This window comes from Dermacentor albipictus, unplaced genomic scaffold, assembly GCF_038994185.2.
Source record: "Dermacentor albipictus isolate Rhodes 1998 colony unplaced genomic scaffold, USDA_Dalb.pri_finalv2 scaffold_13, whole genome shotgun sequence".
In the NCBI taxonomy this organism is placed as follows: domain Eukaryota; kingdom Metazoa; phylum Arthropoda; class Arachnida; order Ixodida; family Ixodidae; genus Dermacentor; species Dermacentor albipictus.
Genome location: NW_027225567.1, coordinates 13,336,652 through 13,356,627, shown reverse-complemented (window position 1 = coordinate 13,356,627; position 19,976 = coordinate 13,336,652). Strand labels below are relative to the sequence as shown.

At 44.9% G+C, this 19,976-nt stretch overlaps 1 protein-coding gene across 1 annotated transcript in view; it reads left to right on the top strand.

Moving 5' to 3' along the window:
* The window catches only part of LOC139051636 (angiomotin-like), a 67,510-nt gene that overhangs the window by 15,296 nt on the left and 32,238 nt on the right, over window positions 1-19,976 (top strand). The window contains exon 3 of the mRNA XM_070528582.1: window positions 7,415-7,653. Coding sequence (XP_070384683.1) covers window positions 7,415-7,653 — 239 coding nt within the window. The remainder of the gene's footprint in view (window positions 1-7,414; window positions 7,654-19,976) is intronic.

The following is a 19,976-nucleotide window of genomic DNA, read 5'->3' as shown; positions in this document are numbered from 1 at the left end:
TACGACGCTCCTGTGAACAGTCAGCCACCAAATACGACGACGCCCCGACCACGTTCTCCTTCTCCATCTCCGGTGCGCTACAATTCGCCGACTCGTCGCAGTTTTGCCGACGTCACTAGGGGCAGATCGCCTAGCCCTCGCCGGGGAAACTAGCCGCAGCGACCTCCGGGGGTGAGGTTGCCAATACTCGAACTGCTCCACATCCCCCGTTATCGACGAACGACGACGTGAAGACGACATTGACGAAAAAGACGCCCAGCATAACGACGAATACGACGGATAGAAGTACGAAAGACGTAACTGACATCGTCAGCGCCAAGCGCATCATTTGCATTGACGGCCACGAAATAGCCGCTCTGGTTGACACTGGCTCCCATTTTTCAATCCTTAGCTTACAGGTCGCTGACAAACTGAGGAAGGTGAAGACACCATGGCACGGGCCCAACATAAGAACCGCCGGAGGTCAGTTGATGACACCTGTCGGGAAATGCACGGCCCGACTCTTAATCTCCGGTTCAACCTTCGTCGTCAACCTCGTCATCCTTACTGAGTGTTGTAAAGAACTTATATTGGGCATGGATTTCCTACGGGAGTACGGCGCCGTGATTAACATCCGTGACAGAAGTGTTACATTTGCCACGAGTTCAGATAATGTCACCCATGAGAAGCCACAACAACCTCGCTTACGTATTGCCGCGGACGACGTCATACTTTCGCCGCGGAGTTGCTCTCTCGTACAGGTGCGCTGTGACAGCCTGCAAAGCGGGAATGGAGTAGCTGAACACATCAGTGCGCTAGCACTGAATTGCGGTGTGGCTATTGCCAGAGCACTTATCGATGTAATCGACGGAAGCGCCGAACTCTTGCTGACAAATTTTAGTAGGGAGCGCCGACACATCGTTAGAGGCACTGCTGTCGCCTATTTCGACGAAGTGACAGAAATACAAGACTGCCACTTAGCGCAGGAGTCGGCCTCTACAATCCACACAGCTGCACCTATTGTAGACGTTAATCCGACGTTAACGGCCGTTGAGCGGAACCGTCTGCTTGAGCTCATCAAGCAGTACCAGGGCTGTTTCTCCTCTGCGTCAAGAGTTGGTCAAACGCCACTTACCAAACACCGCATCATTACTGATGTCGACGCCAGACCCATCCGCCAAAACCCTTATCGTGTGGCCCCAAAGGAACGCGAAGCAATACAAAAACAAGTGAAGACGATGCTAGAAGATGGCGTTATTCGACCATCGAATAGTCTGTGGGCATCACCTGTAGTTTTAGTGAAGAAGAAGGACGATAGCCTGCGCTTCTGCGTCGACTATCGGAAGCTCAATCAGGTCACAAAGAAGGACGTTTATCCACTACCACGTATTGGTGATTCCTTGGATAGGTTGCGAAACTCGTGCTACTTTTCCTCAATGGACTTGAAAAGCGGTTATTGGCAGATCGAAGTGGATGAGAGAGACCGCGAGAAAACAGCCTTTGTGACGCCTGACGGACTCTATGAATTTCAGGTACTTCCTTTCGGTTTGTGTTCGGCGACAGCAACATTTCAGCGTCTAATGGACACTGTGCTCTCCGGACTCAAATGGCAAACATGCCTGGTGTACTTGGATGATGTGATTGTCTTTTCCGCAACGTTCGACGAACACTTACGAAGGCTGAAAACTGTTTTTGAAGCGATACGCTCTGCCGGTCTTACTTTGAAGCCTGAGAAGTGCCATTTTGGTTTTCATGAGCTCCAGTTCCTCGGTCACGTCGTCAGTAGCCAAGGAGTCCGACCTGATCCGGATAAAATTGCCGCCGTCGCTAATTTCCCGATTCCATCAGACAAAAAGCCGTGCGACGTTTTCTGAGACTCTGTGCATATTACCGGCGATTTATTCCGAATTTCTCGCGTATCGCATGGCCGTTAACACAGCTCACCCGAGAAGATATGCCTTTTACTTGGGGCGAAGACCAGCAACGGGCATTTCACGAGCTCCGGCAACGCATGCAATCTCCTCCCGTATTAGCACACTTCGATGAGGAAGCCCCGACGATATTGCATACAGACGCTAGTAACGTCGGTCTAGGGGCGGTGCTAGTACAATGGCAGGACGACAGCGAAAAAGTGATTGCTTACGCCAGTAGAACACTATCCCGAGCCGAAGCTAACTACTCCACCACTGAAAAAGAATGCCTCGCAATGGTATGGGCAGTTCTGAAATTTCGTCCGTATTTTTATGGTCGGTCTTTCACCATCGTTAGTGACCACCATTCCCTCTGCTGGCTCATTAATTTGAAAGATCCTTCCGGCCGGCTCGCACGCTGGAGCCTTCGACTCCAAGAGTTCGACTTTGTTGTTACATACAAGTCGGGAAAACGGCACGCAGATGCCGACTGCCTTTCTCGGTCTCCTGTTGAGCCGGCAGCACAAGACGATAACGACACGGTTTTTCTGGGACTCGTGGATACTGCCGATCTTTCACGCCAGCAACGGGATGACATTGAATTACTGCCGCTTATTGATTACCTTGAAGGACGAACCAACAGCGTGCCGAGGCTCTTTGCAAGAGGGGTGGCATCATACTGCTTGCGTCGCAACGTCCTCTACAAGAAGAACTTCTCGCCTAGCGGCAGCAACTACTTACTTGTTGTTCCATCACCGCTTCGACGTGAAATCTTACACGCCTGCCACAACGAGCCGACTGCTGGGCACTTGGGCTATACTCGCACATTGGCACGGATTCGGCAGAATTACTACTGGCCGAGACTTACTGCGGTCGTTAAACGTTACGTTCAGACATGTCTGGATTGCCAACGTCGTAAACCGCCATCCGTCAAACCAGCCGGCTTCCTGCACCCTGTTGACGTACCGGCCACACCATTTGCACAAGTAGGCATGGACTTTCTGGGCCCCTTCCCAACGTCTACTACTGGTAATAGGTGGATAATCGTTGCCACAGATTATCTCACTAAATATGCCGAGACAAGTGCCCTGCAACGGGCAACAGCAGATGAAGCGGCACGATTTTTTCTGGAATCCATCGCTTTAAGGCATGGCGCTCCCGCAGTAGTCGTCACGGACAGAGGTACTGCGTTCATGGCCCAGTTTTTAGATATCGTTCTACGTCTAAGTGGTACCGCCCACCGGAAGACAACAGCGTATCACCCTCAAACGAACGGACTGACAGAACGACTCAATAGGACACTGGCTGATATGATCAGCATGTACGTAGATGTAGAGCATAGGAACTGGGACGAGGTTTTACCTTATGTCACCTTCGCGTACAATACGGCTCGTCAAGAGACCACTCGCAAGACGCCCTTCAGTCTCGTATACGGCCGTGAGGTTACAACAACATTAGACGCAATGCTCCCTCATGAATTTGACGACAACGAGACGGGTGCTGAAGAGATAACACGCCGAGCAGAGGCAGCTAGGCAGCTTGCGCGTCTGCGAATCCGCGAACAACAGGACATTGATGCCAGACGCTACAATCTTCGGCACAAAGCCGTAACATACAACATCGGCGACAAAGTGTGGATCTGGACACCTATTCGACAGCGTGGGCTCTCTGAAAAGCTCCTACGCAAATACTTCGGGCCCTACATAGTTCTCCGACGCATCAGTGACGTCAACTACGAAGTCGTTCCAGACAGCTCGCACTGTTCAAAGCGCCGACGGCATTTACCCGAGGTCGTTCACGTGCTGCATATGAAGCCGTACTATGAGGACTGCCAAGACTGCGCAGTTCTTTACCGCTGCTTTCCAAGCCTCTATCATCGGGACGATGATCTTTTCTAAAGTGGGAGCAAGTGACACAACTATATTTGGCAGAACCATAATTCAGCGGGTATGCGCCAGTGAGGACGACGCTGAAGTAGCGGGGGTTTTTAGGTGAAGCGGGGGAAAAACGAAGAAGACGTTGTTGTTCCCTTGTACAACTGATAAAGTGCGTTGCTTGGCGGTGCTGCTACGCATACTCGTCGATCCCACGTCGTTACAATACTTTTTCCAATCTCCGGCCAACTACGGTTTAACAAGGTTTCACTGAAATAAAATGGACACGAAAGAAAATATAAGTTGAGCACTATTGTCAAGGTATACTTCCACAGTATTGGATAGAGGTCAGACTTGCTCTGAACTAAGGATTTGTAAATTAGTGAAGGTATGAAAACGGGTTGATGGTGACACTGTCTGGAAGTTCGTGCACCATCTCCTTGCGACGTCATCAATTCAAACGTTGAAGTGTTCTCTGTCACTCAGACATGCAGATCCGATGCAATGGTGAAATCTAAATGGCGTGAAGCTTATTTGACATTTAAGGCTTCTGTACCCGTTGTGTCACAGTGGCACAGACCAATTCTGGGTGGTTGGCCAAAAATGGGCACATATCCAGTTACCCAAGTTGTCGTTTTGCCAAGGTAGCAGTCAGTGGCAAGTTGTTGTCAACTCGGCAACACAACAGCAAGCAGTAGCCAGCACCCACAAAGTAGGGGAAAGAGCCAAACAGAGCTTTACTGTGAATACGCAAATACGACCCTGCATTACCATCGGTGAAATTGCCCGATTCATTCACCACAGTGGCTACAGTGGAAGACTGAAAGGACGTGGGCAAGTTCTTCCCCTCACTTCTCGCTGTGCGTCATTTTTGCCGCAGCAACAGGCAGAATGGTTGAAAATTAAATGAAAAAAAGAAATAAGATTGCTTGGGGGTTGCAGGCTGCCGCATATCCTTGACCTCGCCAGGCTCCTTGCATGGTAGCTTGTGTAGGCTAGCAGCTGTGCTCCACTGACTGTCCTGTAAATTCACTTTCACTGACGCTTTTTGGTTAAAACCGTAGCGATGCACATCTTTTTCTCCAGTTCAAATTGAAAACACCTGTAGCCTATTTTTACGGTACCATTCTGAGGCTGCAGCAATTGCAATAGTGAATTGGGCAACTTGAAGCAGTCTCTAAAACAGTACCAAAATGATATGACCAAGCAGCATGTGACGTTTTGCTGCCTGGATAAAAATGAAACTACCACAGACCGATCAACTGTCAGGCAGTGCTTATCAATACCATAGATAGCTTCTTGTTATCTCGCCTGATACTATGGTATCTTCATACATTCCATACAGTCTATGGTACTCATACAGTATGTGCTGCTGCGTTTCACATGGGGTGATTCACCCAAGCTTTAGTAGACTAGGTCATTGCACTAACATAATGTACGTAAGGCACAAACCTTGTTATTTTGCTTTATTGTGAAAAATGGGTTATAATAGGGGTCTTGAAATGTCAATATATTTTTGTTCTTTTGGTGAGTGTTTGTTATTTATAACTGACTGTGTTTCCTCCTCACTTGATAGAGTTTTGTCATACCTTGATCTAAAAGGCTTATCTTGTTTAGTAGGTTTAGTATATTTAGCTGATAATGTTCCTGCAGCATCTGTACCCTGTTGAACTGTTCCACAAAGCCAGTCTTTTGGACGAGAATGTGCAATTCCAAGGCAGAGATCCGACTTCAGTGTAATTACTGACATTATTTTTATATGCGAAATTGATCGAAACCACTTGTTTGGTCATATATGTATAGTGTAGATCATTATGCTGTGTTTGAATGATTAAAGGCATACATCAATGGGTTTAATTGGAATCTGAAATACTAATACTATATCATTTACCTCTGCTGCTGGTGAGGAGTTGCTGCTATCTTGTTTCTGTCAACAAACACCCCCCTTCCCTGAGCCTTTGGAGATGGGTTTGCACAAGGCTCACCCTATGAGTGATGGTCAGGAAAGGGCACGATGCTCCTCCACTCGGCAACACACAAAGGTGCTATGGCAGGGTTTGTCGACTCTCTGACACAGCGCAGAAAGGGCTTCACAGTCGGATCACCAACAAGTGCCGGTTTATTCACCCAAGATGCAGCACAGTGCGACTGTCACGGCGCTTACGGGCAAAGGCTCACCGCAAGTCCGCTCGAGTATGCGCACCCGCTGCACCTGGGCTAACCGGGTAGAAGTCGACCAAGCGTGAGAACGAGAATTCGCGAAAGCAAAGGTCCCATCTAACCACCTCATTGCAGGCCTGTGAGAATTTGCCGCATCGATGAAGAGCTCAGCGGAAGAGAGCTCGGGTTTAGAGGGTTTCCGGGTGCCGCCACTCCCTGGTTGGCAGGCCAACCAGGGCGCGTGCCGGTGGCACTTGATTGCGTGCTGACTTGAGCTCGGTTGGGAGAAGCACAGCTTGTGTGGGAAATTACCTCGATCGCCACAAGCCTGAGTCCTGTTTGAAACTTATGAAGATAGTTTTTTGCTGTGTTTCAACAGATGCTTCTCAGTTGGTTCCAGCCATGTTCAAAAATGTATTTCTCAATCATCAAGAGGACAAAGGTTAGAGTTGCTTTGAAGTTTAGTGTCACAAGACACATGCTGTCAATGATGTAAAGGAGTACTGACGGAAAACATTTGTCTCATTCTTATTTCTTTATTTTATAACTGTCGACCCAGTACTAATTACACTGTGGAGCCTTAACTTCTTGAAAGTGCAACAAATACAGTAGGAACCTTTTAATACGTTTTCCATGAAGCTGCTAGAAAAATATGAATTACCGAGGAAACATATTATGTAAGCATCCTGTTAAAATCATGAGAACGAGCTGTTAAATAAGATATATTAAAGCAAAGACACTATGCATGCCAGCTGCCAATTTGGACTTGACGGGGACTGAAAAGGTGTGTTATATTCTCAGATTATCACTTTCAGAGATACATTTACTTTCTCCTGATTTTGCATGACTAGCGTCAGACACATTGGAAGCTTGCGAATGCATGCAAAGTACCTCGAGCGGCGAGTTGCGTGGCAGTTTTGCATGTATCCGTGGGCTTTCATGCTTAGAAAAGCTTTTATGTAGAATGTATTGAGCAAGAGAAAGCTGCATTGGGAGTTTTTCATGCTGCTCTACAATTTTCTCATTGACAGTTTTCTTCTAGTTATAATATTTGAGAAGTTGATTAATTAAAACTAATTGTGTAATTAGACGGAATGAAAAAAATAATCTGAGTGGTATCTCCAAGTGACGGCAAACATTACCTTGGTTCTGTCCAGCTACGTGGCATTTGTATATCTTTAAGGCTTGGCTTAAGTTACGGGAGACACCCTATATAATTGGCCATATATTGTTTTAGACACAGTTTGAAGTCCCGAGGATTCTTAATTAACATAAGTTGACTGTATTGGGAAAATACACGGAAAGCAGGAAATGGGTGGCATAAATTACGTGAGAATTATTAAGGGTACGAGGTGTGCAACTTCAGCCATATGTAAGTGTTCATTTTTCTTGGTAACGCCCTGGGCTGATAGGTCTGCATTAGTCACTTTGTGTGAGTCATTCAAAAGCATTGTGCATCTGGCTTGTGCTCATGCATTTCACTTCATGCAGCGGCATTTCAGGGTCCTCTATTTAGACTATGGCTACCGAAGCAATGTGCTTTGCTCCTCTCTGCGACCACTGCCTCCCGAGCTCACAAGCCTTCCAGCCTTTGCCCATCGCATGTCTCTGGCATTCGTGGGCCCCAAGAAGGGCAGCGAGTGGGATCATTCTGCTACTCGAGTCTTTGTCAAGGAGACTGGCTTCGATGTTTCTCTTGTTGCTGTGAAGAAAGGTCACAGGCGCTCTGGGTAGGACACTATCACTCCGTTTTTGATTGCCTACTATTATGAAACTTCCTTGTGCTTAGCTAGTGTTACATGGTGTTTCATGCTCATGGTGCTTACAGTTTTTATATGCGTCATGATCACAATGCACAGCTTAAAGCTGGTTCGTCATAGAACTGGTTTGACTACAGTGTAAACTCGTTACATTGAAGCAGGCTATAGACCGTGTTATCTGCACTGTAACTGTACTGTGTTGGTGACCCTCAAAATCTTCTGGTCATAAATTATTGCCACCAAGGTTTGCTAAGGAAGAAAAGAAGTATTTTTCCCCCAGCTGATTACATATGGTCACATTTGCAGATGTATTCATATACAGTAGTCCACTTATAACGATACCACATATGTTGGTTATTACGATGAGTTGATTTCAGAGTATCAACTAATGCATTAGGGTTATGAGAAAAAAAACAACATATTTAACAATATGTTATTCACTGCGTATCGGATATAACAACCAAAATGCTGTCTTGTGGGCAGTGTTTTCCTTGCAGAATAATCGTGAAATTTCCTTTGCTAAGTTTATTTTAACTGAGATGGGGCGAATAAGTTTGCCTACACGAGTTCGTATCTTCCGTCATTACCGCGCAGCGTGTCCCGCCAGCGTGCCACTTGCGAAAGCCACGGAGAGCATTGCAAGTTTGCACAGTGTGCCACAAGATGGTGCCAGCTGCTTCGCGACCACATCACCGGCGAGTGTTTAGAGGGAGAAAAAAGAAAGCAAAAAGCGAACCGCTCCTGCGCTCGGAAATGTGCCTCGGAAGCAGCGGTAGGTGCCCCGACAATGCACAAAGCTGTGTCGCTCGAGACGAAGCTGCAAATTTTACAAGATTCAGAGTGCCAGCTCGCACAGTCGATGATATCAACAATTCTGAAAATTGTGAGCGCCACGATCATGATGGCTAGACTAACCAGTGGCCACGCCGATGAACAGAAACGGCAGGCTTTGTGCGCTTGGGCAAAACCCCATGTGTGAAACCAACACGTGCCAACAGGGTGACAGCTGATGACATGGGCAAACTCTGGGAGCACGTCACTACAGGCGATAAGATAGATGGTGCTTTGATGGAGGAGGAGGAGTTTCCGAGTGCAGATAGCGCTGCCTCGTTCTGCGAAGATTCTCCGACAGGGCAATCGTTGTTGCGACAGACGGCGGCGTTGTGCGACAGAGGCTACGAGATTGACATTGAAACCAATGCTAATTTTCATACAAAGTGCAGTGTCGTCAATAGAGTCGCTCATTGATTTCATGTACGCTAAATTATAGCCACCAGTGTTCGCGCAGCCGCTGGACGTGATACGCACTGCAGTTGTAAGCCTGAAACTTCAACGACAGCAAGTGCAGATTTCTGACTACTTCAGCTCGCCTAACGCTTGACACGCTGTTTAGGGCATAAATAAACGGTTCATTTTTCACAGCTTTATTTCTACAATGTCAATTCTTTATTGTAAGTCGCAAATTTGGTTTCAAAGCTACAAAGGCATTTTCGGCAGTTTCTTTGTTTTTTTTTCTTTCTTTTTCTTTTTTATCGACAGTCCAGATATAGCAATAATCAGTTATAACGATCGGATTTTCCATTCTTCTGGGTATCGTTATAAGTGGACTGTGCTGTATAAGAAACAGATCTGCATCGAGCTCATATATAGTTAATCACTTCCACATTTTGGAGTAAATTCATTTATCAATTTACCGTATTTACTCACATAATGATCACACTCGCGTAATGATCGCACCCCGAACTTGCCGCAGCGATATGTCGTGTGCCAAGTCTAGCTAATAATGATCACGCTTACCATCTGTCGAATGCTACGCGAATGACTCAATACAAACCAAGCGGTCTGCACGCACCAAACATTCTTAAGCCTCATTTCATTACTTTCATCACTTTCCGCACTTCCATGACTAAAAAAAAGCTGCAACCAAACTTGCCTTTAATATGTGTAGGCTTTATAATGGTTGTGGTCAACAACAACAAAAACGGCGCCTTTTGGTTATTTTCATCTGCGCTCGTGGGCATGCAACAAATCGCGAGCGGCAACAATAGTAGCCACGTTTACACTGATACATTAAAAGTGTACGCTATTCACACGCCAACGCTTGTAACACAGCTAAGATATTCACCCATCCTTAGTGAAAACGTGCCGTATTAGGATAGTAGTGAAGACAGATGCCACAGTTTCCGCAGCATGATGGCCATGTGTTTCTATGTCACTGGCAGCTAAGTGCGCCCATCTGTTTCTGTCCCCTCAAAGTGGACATGGCTACGTTATTGCCGCAAACTTGCCCATTTTAATGATATTATTCATTACTGATATGGAAGAAACTGTTGCAATGCACGTAATGTACTAACGAGTAGAAAAAAAAATTGCGTTCGGCGCATTCTGCTTGCTCCGCCGGCCGCCATTTTTGTTTTTGTGTTCCGCTGCAAACGCGGGACGAAAAAAGGAATTTTTTTTCCTTTTGCAGAAAATTTACCTTGCGTGATGATCACACCCCTGATTTTGCGTCAATTTTTCTGACAAAAAAGTGCGATCATTATGCGAGTAAATACGGTATGTAATTTAACTACCTACTGTAGTGAAACCGTTGCCAGCTTGATGGTCCTGTGTATTTGCAGGTTTACTGGCTATTGCAACTTGTATTCTCTTCATTGACTACTAAATTTAGCAGGCTGTACCAGAGGGTGAAACCAGAAGTCTTTTAGAACAATGGGCTTCTTTGTTTATACAGTCCCGGTCTGTCTGCAGACAGGCTGCAACTTCCACTGTGACAGAAGGGCATGTTGCAGTCACATGACGTAGCTGCCGGGGACTGTCAAAAGTTTCAAAAGAAGTCTCTTTTCGGGCTGCTATCATCTGCTTGTAGCCACTCGCAGCCCAGTGCCACTCCTCAGTGTGGCCTCCGAGATCATGCAGTCTTGGAGTCCACGGCATTAGTCACTGACACAACCACAAAGCTCACATCCTGGTATCCATGCTGTAGCACGAGTGCATATTACCTCTTCAAAAAGGGAAGTTAATATTGCACTCTTCGTGCCACGCAAGAGGTGATGGACACAACCACCAGCCAGACGGCGCCACCAGCGCCTAAGTAGCGGCGAGATTCTCGCAATCGCTCCAAAAAAGACAAAGCTCACGCCACGGTGCCTGGAAGAGACCTGCAAGCTAATCTTCGTCTCTTACACAGCACAAAACACTTTTATCATAACAGAGACACAAATACTACAATGGAATGTTAGAGGAATCATTTATAACCTTGATGATATTACAGAACTACACAAACATAATCCAAAGTTGCTTTGTGTTCAAGAGGCATATTTCAAACCTACGAACACAAATTTTCTTCGAAATTATGCCATCTTCTGACAAGACCGTGACAAGGCTAAAGCCTCCAGTGGTGTAGCAATAGTAGCCGACAAGTCTGTAGCTTGCTAGCTTGCCTACACGTCGCTCTTCAGACGCCCCTTGAGGCAGTGTCAGTTTGGGCCATTCCTTTTAATAAGTGTGTCACTGTATGTACCCTATATATATACCCTCGAACCGTCATCTGAAAAAAATAAGTCTTTTATAACCTCATTCTTCAGCTTCCTGAGCCTTACATGCTCATGGGAGATCCTAACGTTCATAACGTGATGTGGGGAGACTCGCGATGCGATGCGAGAGGTCGACTCATGGAAAACTTCCTTTTAAACTCTGGTGTGTGCCTCTTCAATAAGAAGGAACCAGCGTATTAGAATCCTCATACTCATCAATAGACCTGTCTATCGGCTCCCCTTCTATCTTCCCTGATCTAGAATGGGATGTAATTAAAAATTCATTTGGAAGTGATCACTTCCCAGTAACGCTGAACTTAGTAACCCAACATGGTTCCTCTCCACATGTCCCACGCTGGAAACTGGCCTCAGCTGACTGGGAAGCTTTTAAGGAATTTACCTACTTGTCACGAGATTTTATAATAATTTTAGTATAAATCATACTGTTTCATACCTTAACGCTTTTATCATTGATGCCGCTGAAAGTTCATTCCTCATACAAGTGGCACCCCATTCAAAAGTTGGGTTCCCTGGTAGAATGACGATTGTAGAGGCACGGAAGAGACAAAATAAAGCTTGGGGCAAACTACGTGAATGTCCTACAGCCAAAAATCTAATAGAACTTAAAACAGGTTAAATTCCAGGGAAGAAGGATGCTACGACAGGCAAAGAGGGCAAGCTGGCAGAGGTTTCTCTCGGGTACAAGTTTGTATACTCAAGAAGCTAAAGTATGGGACGGGCTGAAAAGGCTAAAGGGACAAGAAATTCATCAGTTGCCCCTTGTGAACGATGAAGCAAACAGCTTGGAAGGTCAAGCTGACACTCTTGGCGAACACTTTCAGTGTGTTTCCAGTTCTAAGCATTATTCCGAGGCATTCCTAAAACACAAGCAAGTAGCAGAACGCAAGGCCATCGACCACAAATGCAGATAGAACGAAGCCTATAACCTGCCTTAAACAAGGCTGAGTTGAGAGCCCCCCTTGACTGCATGTCAGAGCTCTCCATCTGGACCTGACAGGATCATGTACGACATGATTAAACACCTGACCAGTGATACTCAAATAACTCCGCTCGCCCTTTTTAACACTATATGGGCTACGAAGCTACCTCCCTACCGCATGGAAAGAAGCCCTTGTCCCAATTCTGAAATGAGGCAAAGACCCCACATCAGTAACAAGAGAACGCCCAATAAAATAGTTGACGCCTTCACAAGTTGTATTTGCAAACTTCTTAAAAAATGATAAACCATCGACTTTTACACTTACTTGAATCATACAAAATTCTTGACCTATATCAGTGTGGTTTGTGGTTTTAGAGTAGGACGATCTACAACCGACCACCTCATGCGCGTCGAAGCAAACATTTGCGATGCCTTCGTACATAAACAATCCTTATCCGTGTTTCTTGATATGGAAAAGGCGTATAATACAACTTGGCATTACGGAATCCTGCGTAACCTGTTGACACTGGGCATCCGCGGCACTATGTTAAACATTATAGAAAGCTACCTACACAACCGTACATTCCGGGTGAAAATAGGTAATGCACTGTCGTACTGTGTAAACTGGGGTACCACGGGGAGGCGTACTGAGTTGTACGCTCTTTGTTCTTAAAATGAACGCGCTTCCTACATCATTACCACCATATATTTTTTATTCAGTCTACATAGACTACATACAAGTAGGTTTCAAATCTTGCAATAACAGTCTGTGAGAGACAAGTACAACAGTGCTTAAACAAAGTTTCTAAGTGGGCATATGAAAACGGGTTCAAAGTGAACCCCAACAAAAGTTCTTGTGTCCTTTTCGCCAGGAAGAAACGACTTTCTGAAGATCCCACTGTCGAAATGTATGTGCAAATACCTGTAACAAAGAGCACAGATTTCTAGGTGTTATTCTTGACTCCAGGCTTCTTTTTATGCCGCACATAAAATATCTTAAATTAAAATGTCTAAAAACAATGAACTTACTTAAAATCCTATCCCACACAACATGGGGTAGTGACAGGACGAGCTTATTGAAGCTTTACAGGAGCCTAATTCGATCACGATTGGATTATGGTGCCATGGTATATCACGCTGCAGCCTGAGCGCGCTAAAGATGCTAGATCCTGTCCACCGTCTGGGTATTCGTCTGGCCACTGGCACATCTAGAACAAGCCTTGTCGAAAGCCTATACATAAGAGTCAGATGAGTGTTCACTCCATTTTCAGAGAACATACATCACCGTCACCTATTTTCTCGAAGTGCACTTAAATCAGCAATGTCCGTGTTTCACAACTGCCAATCATTTGACGTGTGAAACACTTTTTTTTAATAGACCCACTATGACACTACCTTTCTCATGGTGTGTGAGAGAACATAGCGAAGAAATGGATGTCCCAGTTCTCAAACATTGCCTAATGCCTCCAGCTAAGCTATTACCGCCCTCGAAGTGGCAGGTGATAGAATGTGATGTATCCTTTGTAGAGGTCACAGAGCACATTCCTGAGCTCAAAATCACAATGCATTTCCGTGAACTTCAATCGCAGTATTCTTGCTCCAAATTTTACGCAGAGACTTCAAAATCACATGCTGGCATATCTTACACTGCTGTTGGTCCTTCTTTTTCTAAATCTGATGTATTGAACCCGCTAACAAGTGTATTCACTGCAGAAGCCTATGCAGTACTGTCTGCGTTAAAACATGTAAAGAAATTAAAACTTGACAGAGCAGTCATATTCACAGGTTCGTCAAGTCTTGTAAAAGCGTTAGTGTCTTTACAAAAGAATACAAATACTGTTTTTATTGAACTTTACTCAATCTTGTGCAACATTTATTTATCTCATTGACATGTAGTGATATGCTGGGTTCCTGACCATAGAGGAATCAAAAGAAATGTTCGTGTCAACGAAATCGCCAAATCAATAGCATCGCAAGGTGTTCGTTCTGCTGCTGTTCCTGCCACTGGCAACGCTTGTGGTATGCTGAAACTAGCAATAAGCTTCACGTGATTAAACCGATGTTAGGTTTCTTGCCCGCAACTGTGAAAACACGAAGAACAGATGTCCTATGTGCTAGACTCAGAATAGGAAATGCACTTTCTCTTGATCGGCAATTTTCTTTTGACCGGTAACGAGCCTCCAACCTGTGGTAGATGTGGTGACAGGCTGACCAGCCTCCACGTCTTCCTGGAGTGTTGGGAAGCCGAAAGAGACAGGAAGAAACATTTTCCTCTTGCATACTGCTATTGTGTCCCTCTTCATCTGGCTATGTTTCTTGGTGAAGAACCTCTTTTTAAGACCAAAGCAGTCCTCGCTTTCTTGAATGATGTTGTCCTACATGTTGTAAAGCCATTAAATTCATAGTGCATCCTCACCAGAAGATGCCGCTGTGATAGTTGTTTTGTATAGCACATGCCTCCAGGCCCTTGCGTTTCTACTCCGTACTACTACTGAGCCGTACTACTGCTCCAGGCAGTAGTACGGCTCTAGCCAATGCTAGCATCTCATGTATCTTGTATGTCGCATTGTTCTTTTGCAATGCATCTTAATGCTCATAGTACATATCATTAGTCATTGCCATAGTCTTATTACACGTAGATTTTCCACAATTTACAGCAACTATTTTAGGCCCCTTTACAGCCACGTCATGTCAACTTCACAGAACTCATATATCCATTGCTAAATCATAAACACTGGCATGGTGCTCTAGGGCAATACCTGGCCCTTGTGCTACTAAACGTCACACATTAATTCAAGTTTATGCCCACTGTGAAGTTAGTGGTACCACAAAAGAACATCCTTTATTTTCTTTACAGTTTCCCAAATTAAGTCTATTCACTTGAAATACCGTACTTACTCAATTCTAACGCGCCCTTAATTGTAACGCGCACCCATTTTCCATGACCAAAAATATATATATATAAAATATAAAAACCTCGATTGTAACGCACACCTGTTTTCCATGTCCAACAACAAATAAAAAGAGTGCAATACCGTGCACCTCTTGCTTTCATATAGAAATACTATTTTCTCTCATATGGAAAAAACAGATTTATTCCCAATACACTAAAGTTTTAATCAATAAAAAACACATATGGAAACGGCGTACCTTGCCGTCAAGATTTTCACTGCGCCGGTACGGGTCGCGTGGGACAATAGATATCACTCGTCATCGCTATTGGACAACTCCTTATAGCTATCAACAGATCAAAGCATTTCATCTTCGGTGCCGTCCAGGGCATTCGAAATCCCACACTTTTTAATGGCCTTGTTAACCATGGCAGATGGGATTGTGCATCATGCATCTTTCACCCATCCAGCAAAGTCCTGCACTGAGGCACGCTTCATTTTATTGGTCTGCGTGAATTCGTGGCAGCCACTGACAAGCTATTGGGTGTAGGGCACCCGAATTCTATCTGTCGCTAGCTTGTTCAAACAAACATTGAGTGGCTGGAGCTGCGATGTCATGCCGCCGGGTATCACGTCAAGTTCAGTGTTGCATGCAGCCAGCTTGTCCTTGATGCACTGGTCAAAGTGGCACCTGAACGCGTCGAGCACAAGCATCCCACGCAGACCCATACTGCCGTCAGGTCTCTTCCGACAAACGTTATCAATCCAGTCAGCCACCAAGTTTGTCGTCATCCAACCTTTTTCATTTGCGCGCACAATCACGCCTCTCGGAAACACGATTCCTTTCAGGAGCGCCTTCCGTGTGAAGATAAAATACAGGGGCAGCTTGTACCCAATCGGCAGTGCAACGAAGCATTGCGATGACTAATTCTTTTGTGGCTGGAGGACAAAACGCACATTTGCTTCGCCCCCTTTTTTTCAATGGTTGTGGTGGCAGGCATGTCAAACTAGAGTGGCATCTGTTCGGCATTTCCGATCTGTCTGAAGTGGTAGCCATTTCTATAGCGCAACTTTAAGACATACTGCTGAAAACTGCAATTTCTCTTCATATTCTTAGGGCAAATTTTGACATATCCCTGTCTGCCTTTGAAGAGAAAAGCCTTTTCATAAAATTTGATAGCCAGCACCTGCTCGCTTTGAAGTCACTCCACATTAGCCCTTTTTGTAGTGCTAACTGCAACGCCCATACCTTGAGCAGATTGGTTGTCACAGGCCGCTGTGCTGCTTGCTGCTCTTGCACGTATTCTGTGAGCAGCTCTTCTATTTCAGCGAAGTAGCCCTGCATCAGTCCACTGAAACCCTTCCTTGTTGCTTTGCTGGCGAAAATATTCCCCTTCTGTTTGCGCCTGTCCCGCGCGCAAGTTTCAGGAACTCCAATCGCCCGTTATGCAGCCTGATTTCCGTCCGTCTCCGCGCACATAACTTTCCTTTGAAATGCGGCATCATGGTGGACTCTGCGTGTCTTCGCAGTCGCCGCTTCCATGCTGATTGAATGAACGCAGAAAACGGGAAGGCAGGTGGTAGACTAGGTTGCACCAGCGTCTAGTTACACATACAACATGAAGGTATGCACATGAAGGAAGCTACGGCAGCTAGGCTAGAAGCGCATGCGAGGCGCTCATTTTTCGAATGCTGATGGTGATATGGTAACGCAGATTTAGGGTCGTACTCGATTCTAACACACATGCAATTTTTGTACTCGTTTTATCAGCAAAATGGTGCGCGTTAGATACGATTAAATACTGTAATGTAATCTGGGAAAACGTGTCATTTCTTTTGTTTTGCTGTTACAACGCAAGAAATTTGACCGAATAAACAGTAGCACTGCTGCAACATACGGGTTCTGGCTATGCTCATGATTGCTGGTTCCTTTTTTTTTTAATGTGGATGTTTACAGTCAATAATAAGGGAACGTGCAGTAGTAGCACGAAGAAGACAATGACGGCGAATGTGCGAGTGGTGGCACGAGCCATTGCTGATGATGATAGTTTTTGCTCCACACATTAAAATTTCAGCGAACCTTGCCATAAACAGCTTTGCTGTAAAATATGGAAGTGCCCAGCCAATCAGATGCACTTTTTGCAAATTTTGCCAAATGCGCACTTTGGTTAGCTCCCAAAGAAAAACTGTTGTGGGGACAGCTCTAAAAATAGTTTGTAGTAGACTGTGAACCAATAGCATTGATTCTAACTAATTATTACAGAGCATCAAAGCTGTGATAGTGTGACAAAAAGTTGACAATGGAACATTGCACAAACTTGGCCAAAGTCTAGATTTTTTTCTCCAGATCATTAAGCACTTTTTCCAAATTTTGTCAGCCTGTTGCCATGAAAGTCATTAAAACTTCAGACCAGTATCTTTGCCCTAGTCACATTAAAGAAATGATGAGAAACACTCAAGTTTATGCCCAATGTTAAGTTAGTGATACAAAAGACTATCCTTGATTTTCTTTCAAGTTTCCCAAAACAAGTCCATGGACTTGAAGTAATGTAATTTGGGAAACATGTTGGGTCATTTCTTTTGTTTTGCTATTACGTAGCAAGAAATGTAGCCGAATAAACAGTAGCACCGCTGTGACCTACGGGCTCCGTGCATGCTTGTGGTTGCAGGTTCCTTTTTTTTTCTTTTTTCTTTACGAGGCCAAAATGCCCCAGGATGATAATTCGGAAAGTGTGGATTGACAAAAGACAAAACTTGGCAGTGCAAACACTTGACGTGTTCTGGGACAAGTATCGCAAGATCTGTGCACGGGCGCAGTGACAGAACAGTGGGACATTGTGACATAGTTTGAAGTTCGCAATTTAATATCAGGTCTTAAGCACATGTTCCACTTGCAGTTCATTAGGAACAGAGTGGAGAGGATGCGAGAACAAATTACTTAGTGGATCGCAGAATAGTACCGTAAAAACGTGCACATAATATGAGAACTTTTTCCAATTTTTAGCATCCCAAATTTCGGCCTCTGATATTTTGGTTTCGTTATTGCTGCCTGGCTAGTGTCATTCTCTTCCTTCTCTAGCATACAGGCTCATAATCCAGAAGCGGCGTGGGTTTGGTCGCCATAACGTGCTGAAATAGCCAGCTTGCGTTCACTATGGCATCACACAAGCTAGTGTGCTGACCATGTGAAGTGCAAGCTATCGGGAAATTGAATTTTTTTCTCTGCGAGTGAAACAAAAAATGTCAGAAATGTGAAAGCAGTACTCGGCTGCCTTAAATAGGAAGGTGATTTTAGCTGCAAAGAAGATCGGCAGTGGTACTGATGAGAGGCAGTTCAGTGTGACTCACTCAGGACTCAATCATTCTGTTTGCCTCCCTCATATACTATCTATGAAACTTTTTTTTCCCCATTTCTGTCGCTATTTGCTATACCAAAATCTAGCTTCTATTATATGCAGGTTCGTCTTATATGCGGGTTTTTACAGTAACTTGATCAATAAGGGAATGTGCAGTGGAACTTGCATTGAGCCAACAGCACAATGAGGCAGCCATCCTGAACGACAATTACAAAGGAATAATTTATGCCCTGTTGTCGATGCAATCAAATTTTTACCTCTCAGTGTCATCTCATTGGGAGATTATGTTTGCCGCATAAGCAAGTTCACACGATTATGTTAGGCGAGCTCAGGCGAAAGAGAAAATAGAGGTGAAGCAATTCCTACAGAAAGGTAGCATCGTGCTTTTGTCCTGCTTGCAGAAGTATCTCTGGCAAACAAAGTTGAATGGTGATTCTACCTCTTGTTGAGGTCGATCAAAGACGATTTCTTCCTGAGCAAGTTAGGGGTGAAAATGAGGCGGAGTCAATGCCCACGGCATTCTATTGTCACCTCTTGCATGAAGGGAGTAGGAGGAGTGTCAGACTGCTTAAATTTTTCTACTGCGATATCATCAGGTTCAGCCCTCATCAGCACACATTTTTTAGGCAGCACATATTCATAGGAATGGCTCCCTCCTTAGGTTGTACTAACTCTGGGATCAGCCCACAAGATAGGGCAGAAAGCCAGACACCCGATATGGAAAAGTGGGGGTAACCTGCTAAGAAGTACTTGTCTTGAAAAGGCAAATGGTCGATACATGTGTGCAGTAACAACTTAAATAGAAATGTGTATTTTCACCCTCCCCATCAGTGATTACACTAACCACAATTGGCCCATGTGTTACATGGCATAGGCAAAATTCACGAGTGGCTGGAGGTGTTGCTCCTATGTATGCACATGTCCCGTCCTTCAATAACGGCACAGGAAACCATTTTATCAGCATATGTCTGCTCCATGAGGTCAGTAAAACAAGAATATACATATATGAAATGGTTGATTTCTGCCACTGGAGCGCCAATGCATTTCTCCACAAAGTTTGGGAATTGATATTTCGAAACTGGTGTTGTCCTGAGAATTCGTTCCAGCTGCATCCACGTTGCGAAGTCCACTGCTGGAATTTGTAAATTGCAATATGGGTCATGACATAATTCGTTACAAAATGAATTAGTGAATTCTTGTTAATTAGTTGATTTAGCATTTCAGTTTTTTGTGCAAGTAGTGTCCGCCGCTTCGAGTAGACCGGCTCATAAACTATAATTCAGCTATCTGCTACAGGCAACCTTTACAAAATCTTGAGTGTTCGCTGAAGCACCTTGTACAGAACGCTGCATTGCATTGCATGCCTGTAAGTGTGCTTTCTTTAACGGCGAAGTGATCACATTGCATCATCGGAAATGTTCAATCCGACGAAATGGCATTGTTTTGGCAGATGCTGTCAAACAAGACATTTCACCTGAGTGGCAGGAGTAAAAATGAGCAAAGTGGGTCTCTCTAAATATGTATGGCTTGTAGAGCAAGGATCTATTTGCACTCCATAATGGCAGATTTG